Source organism: Motacilla alba, chromosome 4 (genome assembly GCF_015832195.1).
Source record: "Motacilla alba alba isolate MOTALB_02 chromosome 4, Motacilla_alba_V1.0_pri, whole genome shotgun sequence".
Classification (NCBI taxonomy): domain Eukaryota; kingdom Metazoa; phylum Chordata; class Aves; order Passeriformes; family Motacillidae; genus Motacilla; species Motacilla alba.
The window spans coordinates 10,466,104-10,476,265 of record NC_052019.1 but is presented as its reverse complement, the minus strand read 5'-3'; the positions used below and the strand labels follow the sequence as shown (position 1 = coordinate 10,476,265).

General features: G+C 37.6%; 1 protein-coding gene across 3 annotated transcripts in view; it reads right to left on the bottom strand.

The window, feature by feature from the left end:
- Window positions 1–2,349: 2,349 nt before the first annotated feature.
- Window positions 2,350–10,162, bottom strand: part of ACOX3 (acyl-CoA oxidase 3, pristanoyl) — a 32,013-nt gene continuing 24,200 nt past the window's right edge. For all 3 annotated transcript variants that reach the window (XM_038135519.1, XM_038135517.1, XM_038135520.1), the window contains 5 exons: window positions 9,903–10,018; window positions 7,175–7,349; window positions 6,646–6,713; window positions 5,869–5,955; window positions 2,350–2,767 (listed from right to left, as the gene is read on the bottom strand). In XM_038135519.1, coding sequence (XP_037991447.1) covers window positions 2,648–2,767; window positions 5,869–5,955; window positions 6,646–6,713; window positions 7,175–7,349; window positions 9,903–10,018 — 566 coding nt within the window. In that variant the 3' untranslated portion in view covers window positions 2,350–2,647. The remainder of the gene's footprint in view (window positions 2,768–5,868; window positions 5,956–6,645; window positions 6,714–7,174; window positions 7,350–9,902; window positions 10,019–10,162) is intronic.

Sequence of the window (10,162 nt, the reverse complement as noted above, 5' to 3'; positions counted from 1 at the left end):
CATCTCTCTCTTTCCATGCTGCAGCTCTGCAAGTTCAAAGTTACAAATTCTCCTGCTCTGAGAAGCTGGACGTAGATCTCTGGAACCTTTGGCTGTTGACTTCAGAGAAATTTTTTCCCATTTGATTACACAGATCTGGCTAAAAATACAGGTCAGGAATTCCTAGTCATACCTGATTAAAGAACCTGATCACAGTTACCCAGGTCTTCATAGAGGAAATACTACTTTTGATAATGTTGAGTGCAGAGTGGCTCTGGCCCATAGAATGAGCCTGCCTTTGCTGCACCGTGGCTTTGCACTGGGTGTCAGAGTAAAGAGTGACAGCCTTTGCTGCAGCAAAGCTGCTGAGCACCTGCACGGAGCTTGCAAACAGCCCTGGTGAGCAGCCACCAGCACCCAGTGCCTGGGGATGCAGGATTTTTTAGAGTAAATGCCCGAGGCCTCACAGAGCTTCTGTGGTGCTCAGCTTTGGTGCTCAGGTCTAACTCCTGCCATGAACCAGGTGTTCAAGGGTCCCATGAAACTCTAAGCTTACTGCAGGCTGTGTGACATTTCATATTTAGAGTCCATAACCGTGCTATTTTACTGAGTATCTCACTTTGCTGCCCATAATCATGTCCTTGCTGGTGCAGCCTCTGCTGTGCTTGCTCTAGTTGAAGATAGAAGCTTTTCAGAACAAACAGCCCTTTTTCCTGCCAGTTTGTACAGTCCTTATTATCAGAGAGAAGCACAGCTTGTATCAGGGAGTTTGGCTATTGCAGAATAGCCATAATAAATAATATTTATTATAATAAATAAGATTAGCAGGAAGGGCTTAGGGATATATTTTTGCAGGAAGTCTGTTTATCTTGTCATGTGTTTGGTGAGAATCCTTGTGGTTCACCAGGTCTCCAGGTCTCTGCTACTGTGACACAGTTTTCTGTGTTTTTTTTTTTTTTTATTGGGATGAAGCTGGCTTAAGCTATATGCCAAACACCTCTGTGCTTTCTTCTGGGCTACCAAGGCCTCATAAACAGACTTACAGTTTATACACAAGATTTACACACAGCTGTTTCCCAGCTGTGGGGAAGGAGGCAAGAAAAGACTGAGTCACTTATGAAGAGCTCAGAGGTGATGGTGAAATCACACACGTGTAGGACAGCAAAATAATGCTGCCGATCAGCACTGATGGTGCAGGATGGGGACTGACAGATCAATGCTGCTACATTTAATGTAGCATGGTATCTCTTCTCCATTTGCCTTTTTCACTGCCAGAGTTCCTGGTGTTCACATTGGATACTGGGCATTACAAGCTCTGCCTCATTCCTTCAAAGACACTTGTTGGATTCTCCATTGATACAGAAAATTCCTAAAGATAATCATGAGACCCCATGTCTCCATAACATCTAATGATAGGTGTTAAAACAGCTGTTTAACTGATCTACTTTTTCTTCCATAGGATGATGCCACCTGTTGGACTTCATTAAAAGAGGCAAAACAGTTCTAAGAAAATAAACATTTTATACTGGGTTGTTTTTTTTTAAACAAAGAAGGTTAAACTTTCCTACAGTTCAATTGCAAGAAAAAGAGCTTCTATTAGGACATCCTGAGTTATGGTACCTCATTAGAAAAGAAGAAAGAATAGAGGCAGAAAAACCACAAGCAACACTGACTATCTCTAGTGAAGAAAAAGAAATTAAGGAAAAAAATACAGTTTAACAGGATGGCTTTTATCCATTTTTCCAATGGGACTATAAACAACAGCCATAGAATTTCAGACTTTTTTTTTTTAACTGAAGTGTGTTGAGGGTGATCATTTTTAATTGACCTTGAACTTGAGGTGGTAAAATTTTTAACATTTAAGACTGCTCTCAGTCTGGCTAAGAAGTTATCTTTACTAAAAGAACATTCCTTTCAGCTAAAAGCTAACAGTGTGATTGTTTCCAATTTCCCACTTCTGAGCTAAGACAACACAGGCTGTGCCACTAATCAGAGCCATCTTTTCACATTGCCACGTTACTGAGTGTTTGGTTCCTCAGAACTGGGACAGCCAGCAAGCTCCCGAAGGCATCCCGTGCCTCCAAGGACAGACACCTGCCTTTGCTGACACTGAAACCATTGCTTGTCCTTACCTCTTCCTTTCTGGTGTTCTGAAAGGCAATGCAGGTTGGTTCTCTGCAATCTGAGGATAGGGGAGCAGAGGGAAAGGTGCTCCCCCAATGTTCTCTCACTATAATCATAGTTAATACAGGTATTGTCCAGCCTGTCCTAATTTTTTTTTTTTGCCTTTATCAGCTTATTCATAATTCCTGGTGGAAAATGTTTTTTTAACTATTTACCTTCTGTAATATGAAAGTAACAACAAGAGGGTGATTGGAATTTTTTTTAATATAAACTTTGCAAAGCAGTGATTAAAATAAATCTTCATTTTTTAAAATTTAATGGAGCAAATATGTATCATGTGCAGATGTGTTGCTCTTGATCTTGTCATTATTATGTTAACAGTCCCTCAGATCAAGTTGGACTTGATTTCAAAGTTATTTTAAAACTTGGCACCTCTCAATGAAAATCCCTTCCATTTTCAGCATTCATATGGTCTCATTTCCTCCTGATGTTTGTCACAAGGTATCCATCTCAGGCCCATCCAGACTCTGAAAAGCTGTTTGGTTTACAATCTTGACCTCAGCCTGCCTATAACAGGTTTATTCATGCAAAATTCTGCCCACCATGAAGGTCTGTTCAGAGCTTTGTTGCCTTGAAGGATATCTCCCCACATATTTTTGTATAACTGCAAAATAATAATAAAAAAGGATTAATGCACAGAGAAGAAACAAAACTTCTGCAAGATAAATTATTAAGTTAAATTAATGGCTGAAATGAGATTTTGATTGAATTTCTAGATAACAAATGTGAATGATTACATATAGGCAAAAACAAACAGAACAACAAGCACAAAATTTCAAAGTACTGTAAACATCAGATTTCTGTGTAAATCCTTTAGACCATCCTTGGCATAAGAGCAGGAAACCAGAAACCTTTATTATCTCTGGTTTTCAACTTGACAGCAGTTGTACTATCAAAGGCAGAAATTTGGAAACAAGATTATATTAAGCTAATCTTTGTTCTGTCCAAACCTGAGGACTGTGTCTGAAAGCACTCATGGGCAGCTGTTGTTATCTTTGTTTGAACACACTTCTGGAAAGTAACAGAACTTCTTTCCCAGTGTGAACTGTTTGATTTAAGAAATTCTTCTCTCAAGAGCAGATTGCTTATTTGTCATTTTACTAATTTGTAATTTTTTTGTGGAAGAGTTAAAAAGAAGCAAATTTTGCAAAAGTAGAATTTTAACAATATTTGTTAATTCATAATTAACAAAAGCTTAAAGCTTTAAATAACTTTATAAAAAAACCAGGAAAGAAAAAACATACTTTCAGCAGTAAGAGAGCACAGTGTAACAAAATAATAGTGTAGTATAAAAGCAGTGAGGTAAAGTGAAATGCCATTTTTCTTAATCAAAAGATGCTGTGGTCTTAAGTATCTGTGACGACTTAAATAAATATTAAAATATAATATATTTAATAATAAATATATTTTACCTTGTTTACCTTGTTTACATGGGCTACTTATTCCATTCTAATTTTGATTAAATATTGTCATTTATTTAATTAATCCTGAAATAAATATGGCAATACCTTCACAGACTTAGGCTGAGATTGTGAAAACTTTTATGGAGATATTATCCACCCCATCAAAGTTCCTTTTAAAGACAATCTGAATTCTTCTTTATGGCTTAAAGCTGCCTATAAAATTTGAAACCTTTCCTCAGGTCCAACTATGACCTGTGGCTTACGGTGCAAAGCACGCCACTGCAGCACAACACAATTTATCCTGATTTAAATTCACCCTTTTGTTATACTTGGATAATCTATTCTTTAAAATAATGTAATTTTTACTAAATGTTTGCATTGGTTCTTAGAAGGTGCAAAGATAGCAATGAATAGAGGATTAAACATAGACAGCCAGGAGACAGTGGTCTTTAATAAGTATTTTGAGTGAGGGATTGACAGCCTTTTTTGAATTTCAGTTGAAAATATTTACACAAGTTGAAAACCACAGACATACAGGCAATTCAGAAAACCATCCTGAATTCTATAGAACATGGGTTGAATAGCACTGATTAAAATTATTTTCTCAATGATTCAATGACTTTATAAAAAATTAAGTTCATGAGGAAGTGTTTAGATGCCTACATGCATTTCTCACATATTATACTTATTAATATTAGTATCTAATATTAGTAAGTCTCTATGGCTTCTGCATTTGCAAGAGCTAAGAGGTACCCAATGAGGAGCCAGCCAAATCCATCATGACAGCTTTATCAGCCACAGATAAGAAATCTCCAGGTGACTGCTAGAGAGGGGATACTATTCTAGGAATGGATCACTGTGTACTTGTACCATATTTTATATTTCTGCCTATAGTATCTGCTCACAGCTTCTGCTAGAGACAGAAAAATGTGTAAAAATGGGCTTTTGGCCAATACAGATACTCTGAACATTCTATGTTCTTTCTCTGAAGGGTCGCCTTCGGAGCTTCCCTCCCATGACCTCTTGCATTAATTTAATGCTCAAAAACCCTACAGAAATGGAAACAGAGTTTCCACTGATGATTACAGTCCTCTAGGAGAGGTAGAGCCAGCCTTTCCTGCCTCATTTGTAGAGACTGCTAAAAAGTAATCATTGTGTTAGGTCAGCTTAGAAACATCTGTTCTGCCCTCTGTATTGCTGGATCACCATGGGAACAAGGGGCAACTTCAGACAAGAATTCACATGAAATACTGAAAACCACGGAGTCTGATGCAGCATTCCTGTCAAACATCCTGGCAGGCTCCCCAGGCTCCAGGGATTGTCTGCAGCATCCATCCACCAAGCCAAACTACTGTACTGTGACACTGGTCTCTACAGAATAGTTATCCCACAGCTCGGCCCTGATGAATAGGTTTGGTTCAGTAAGCAAGAATTTTGGTTTGCTGAGATTTTGGAATAAAGACAGATCTTGAAATATATTAAAAAAAAAAAAAAAGAATAAAAAGGCAGGGAGGGAGCAGGAGCTGTTGTAGCCAACTCCATGGTGCACCTACATCCCGAGTCCTGCTTGTAAGTCTGGTTATGCCACTTCAGAAGGGATATGGTAGAAGCAGAAAATACACAGAGAAGGAAAACAAGGTCTGCCAGAGGAATGAAAAGGCTCCCATAGATGGTAAATAGATATGGACTGGGACTAGGAAGTGTGTTCTAACAGTACTCATAATTAAATTGTAAAAATGATGGTGTGATATAAGCCTAATGACAGCTGAATTTGAAAATGGATGGAAAAAAATGGAGAATAGACACATCTGTGGCTACTAAACAAATTTATACAAAAAGAACCTATGGCATGAGACATCTCTTAAACTGCCAACAGCTGAGACATCAGTAAAAGAACACCTCACTATTTCATCTGTTTCCCAGCGTTCTCTTTGGCCATCCATCCCTGTCAGCCACAGAGTATTCTGTGACCTGAATCCAGTACGGCCCTCCTTATGCTCTTAACTCTAGCTTTGTGTAACTACACAAAAAAATTTCTCTCAGCCCTTTTCCAGTTCAGTGCATAGATGCCCACAACAGCAAACTACAGCAATATTGTACAAGTTTCCCATTGAAGCTTATCTCCAGTAAATGAAAAAGTTCATTTTCTGCTGACATCAATTTAACTCTCGTAGTATTTTCAACTGAAAAATTGTCTTTCTTTTTTTTGTACTTGCGAAATGTCTTGAATATGTTAAGGCTAATTACAGGCAATAATCTTCTTCATGATTAAAGTTACAACATTTACAATGGGTTTTCTTACCTCTCCACTTGCTTTACCAATGGTAGAATTGAGAATGAAGTCAGAAGGAGCAAAGACATCAACTAGGGCAACCGCATCATCTTTCAACTGTTTAAAACCAAAAGACATATATTTGACAACTTCTGTAATTGTCTAAGGCTGAACTATAGAGCAGCCTAAGAATTATTTTCATAAAGTACCAGCTTTGATAATTTAAGAGAAATCCACATAAGTAGCCTAGTTTTATTTCAGTTTTTTCCACTCCCAGGGTAACTGCCAAAAGAGACTGTGTTTCAAATGTTTTCCTCCTTTACCTAGGGGGTTTTAAACACATTTTAACCAATATGGTGCTGCTTACACATATAAACATATATATTTTTGGACTTTAAAAACAATTACCAGATTCTTCTTTGAAATTTTGCTGACCTGCAAAGAATATGTCGCAGATTGGAATTTTTTTGTGCCAAGAAAAAGCAAAAAAACTTACAAACTAACTCAACAATGAAATAAAAAGAACTGGATTGACACATTTCGCTGGCTTTCCAATGAAGATTGCAAGGCCACAAATACTATGGTGTTATTTGATAGGACATATTGTTTTCCATTTATTGATAAATAAATTAAGACTAGATTCAGGGTCAATGAGTTGCTAAACTTCACAGAAAATTATTCAGAAACCATTACTGTAATATCCTGCTAACTTACCCCATGAAGTACAGAATAATTTGATGATTATAGGCCATGTATCTCTTTTTTAGTGTTATATACTATCTATTTGAACACAATAAACAGTCTTACCCTGTAACAGAGCTTCAGAATAGCATCCTGAATAAATTTCCCAGGTTGTTCACCTGAAGCATAGCCACCTTAAAAATATTCACAGAGAAGTTTATACCAGTTAAGATTACACTGCTAAAAACTTTTTACCAAGTTTATGAGTTCTGTAGTCAAGACTAAGTAGCTGCACCTGTGTAATTGAACTGACAGTCTTTCATTAATGAGCTGACTGAAAAACTCTTAGTCTAAGCTATGGCTTAGATTAGGGCCTTTTGCAGTAATGAGCTACACTACAGTGTCTTGTTGCCTCTCCCTCATCCTCTCCCACAAGCACTGGATCACAGCAAAACCTGTGATCTCTCCAACATCTCTGAGCTAAGAGAGAGACTTTTGGGTTAATTTTTCACTGCAGATTCCTGCTCCTGAAAATTTGGTCGGGAATGGTTGTTTTGTATTAAACAAGCAGTAAGAAAATTGTCACTAGGATTCCCGGCCATGTCAGGACTTCATAAAAGTGACATGCACAGCACATTCAGGGAGCTGATCTCACCTTGGTAGAGCACAGCCAGGTGTTTACTCAAGGACCAGAGCCCATAGAGAGCACTGAGATCCCTAAGCAGTGGCTGCAGAGCTGCTGGGACACTGGGATCGTGAGTGTAGTCGTGGTAGCGCTGTAAGGCTGTCTGCTCAATGAAAGCCAGAGCCAGAGACCGACAGTAGTACACCTGAGGAGACAGGGAGGAAGAACACTCAGTAACAAAACACAAAGAACCAGTCCTCAGCCTGTGCAGAATGGCATTGGTGAAGTTAGTGGAGTTCTGCTGATTCAGGCGTGACGATCTAGTTGGAGAAATTCTAACAGTAGGAGAAAACACTTTCCAAAATCTCTGTGAAAGGTTAGTTATGGAATGGCTCATGAAATGCCTATTAGAAAAAATATTGAATGCTTATTACCAGTATAATTTGGCAGTCGCACCCAGGCTTTATGGGATCAAGAAGCTACATCAGTGAGAAGACAATGTAAAATCAAGTCTGCTGATTTTAGGATTGTAAGAAACCTATGTGAATCTAAGAAGAAAAAGGTAGGTTTATATTTATTTAATATGATCCAGAGTTTTATAAAGAGGATAAAAATATTTCTATTGAAAAATTATTACAGTCCCTTCAAATAATAAACAAAAATCAGATCATGTTAGCATGAATGGATTCTGTTGATGGATTGCAATAGATTGCAGTACGTTTTGAAGGAACTATGCAAATAGTCCTTGCCAACTATCTGATGAGAAAGACAAGTCACCAGTTACTGTTAATGCAAAGTATATAACCTTAAGTGATTGTATGTACTAACATAGGAACATTTGTCTACATTTATATACCTCAACTTTTCTATATGTGCTGCCATGGAATAGATTGCTGACTGACAACATTCTAGCTGGTGAACAGCAGGGGAATATGATGCCATTGCTGTCCTGGCTGACTTGCTGCAATGATGTAACTCATGTTTGTTTTAAGTGTGTTTTGTTAAGGTTTGGGTGTTTAATTTTTTCCATGTAGAATTAGTTGATTAGTTTTAATTATTTTTTTTTAAATACTTGCAATATCCTTGCATTTAGATCCACTGCAGCACCTAAAACAGACATATTCCAAAGATCACTGTCTCTCTCTACAGCAGCTGCCCAGTGGCACATTTATGTCCAGGCTCAGATACATTTACAAATAGCAAAATACACATCCTCTATTCTCTGCAGCATTAAGGAGAACTGCCCCCTTATTAGATGTTTTTTTGAGCTATGCTAATTCCCTAGTCAGAATGAAATGCATCTTAACATACCAAATGAAACATTGAGAATTATTTTCCTGTTGTTCTCCCCTATAAGTCTATTTTCCTTTCCCATTGATTGCATTTTTGCTCTGTTCTTTTCTATCAAGCTGTGCCCAAACCAAAATAACCTAGAGATAGGCTAGGAATCTCTTCCAGATCCCCCATAGCATGAACAAATATTTTGTATTAGTCAACCACTGGGCTGACAGAAAAGTGTTTCTTCATGCCCAGAAAGTTTTAAATCAAATATGTACATGTCTTCAAAGCATAGCTTGTAAATAATTTCAAAAGTTTTTGAGGCATGACATTAAAATAAAAAGTCTGGCTGTCCCGAGGATGAATTGTAGGGAGAAAAGAAAAACTAATAACCTAAAGTATATCAACGCCTATCTCAAAAGCAGTTGTGTGCCTGAACCTCTTTGAATTTTAAATATAATAGATAAGACAATCTTCATACTTCTGAGCTCACCATTCTCTCTATTGCACTGGCCCCAGCACCAGCTTCACCAAAACCTGGCTAACTGACAGGCAATCAGCCTGGAGTTTCTGGCAATTCCCATTGATTTGACCCTGAAGAGTTTCTCTAATAAACTGCTTCTAGGGTAAAAGCAGGAAAAATTTTCTCTCCTCTATTAATGGTTTCACACAGATCATCCCCTGTTGAAGCCAAACTGGGTCTTTCTAGGTGCAGAGTTGAATGTTGACTATTCCTTCCTGCTGTTTTTTAGCTTTGCAGATAAAGTAAATGTCACTGACCCTCTTCAGGGAACTGACCTTTCTCAGTGACAAATGACAAGTGCTCATTCCTTGGATGTGAGCCAATTTTTCTCATGGAGGTAGTAGAGGAATCTGTTGAACTTGTGGATAAATACCAAAATTTGGAGTTAAGCCATTCCTAGCTGTTAAAACTCTCTGGTGAGAGAGTGGATCTGCTATATGTAAATTGTCAAGGTTTCCTTTCCAGGTTCCAATGCTGTCAGTCTGGTATCTTTCATGAGTACTTTGCACTATAGGAATTAGAGATGAAAAAGACCTATTAGGTCATCTAGTTTACCTACCTGCCAGAGCTAGATTCTTTCCTACACTATGTATTCGGCCACAAGTGCAGATGGAGAAGTAATAATCAGATGCTGCAGTGTATTTAATACTAACACATTTAGTCTTCAGAAGTTGTGCTATCAAAATTGCAGACATCACACAGCACATGCCTGCATCTTTTCTGAAGGAAACTATATCCTGCATATATCTTGGAAGACTTCTGCTGATGGTAACTGTCCTCATGCTATCATGTTCTATGCAATGCACACGGTCAGATATTAAGTTTTATTAGTTATTTGACTTGCTGCTTTATGGTTCAGGAAATTGTACTTCATGACAAAAGAAGATAAAACTAACAGAAACTGAAAGACTTGGATGGAAAGAAATAAATAAAATAAGAAAGATTATTAAGTATTACCTGACAGTTGTTTTTTGCCTCAAAATCACTTTGTCCAGCCTGCTTCTCCTTACTCATTTTTAGGTCACTTTCTCGCAGCAGGTAGCAAACCAGCCATTTATAAGCTGCTAAAGGAACTATGAAAAAAAAAAAGAAAAATTCTTAACATTCACAGTTATGATACAAGAAGTCACATGAAAATTCTACTGCAGTCCCAGATTTTGTTACTTGAGATGAAAAGTGAAACCATCAATTAATCAATCCATTGACATGCCACTTTT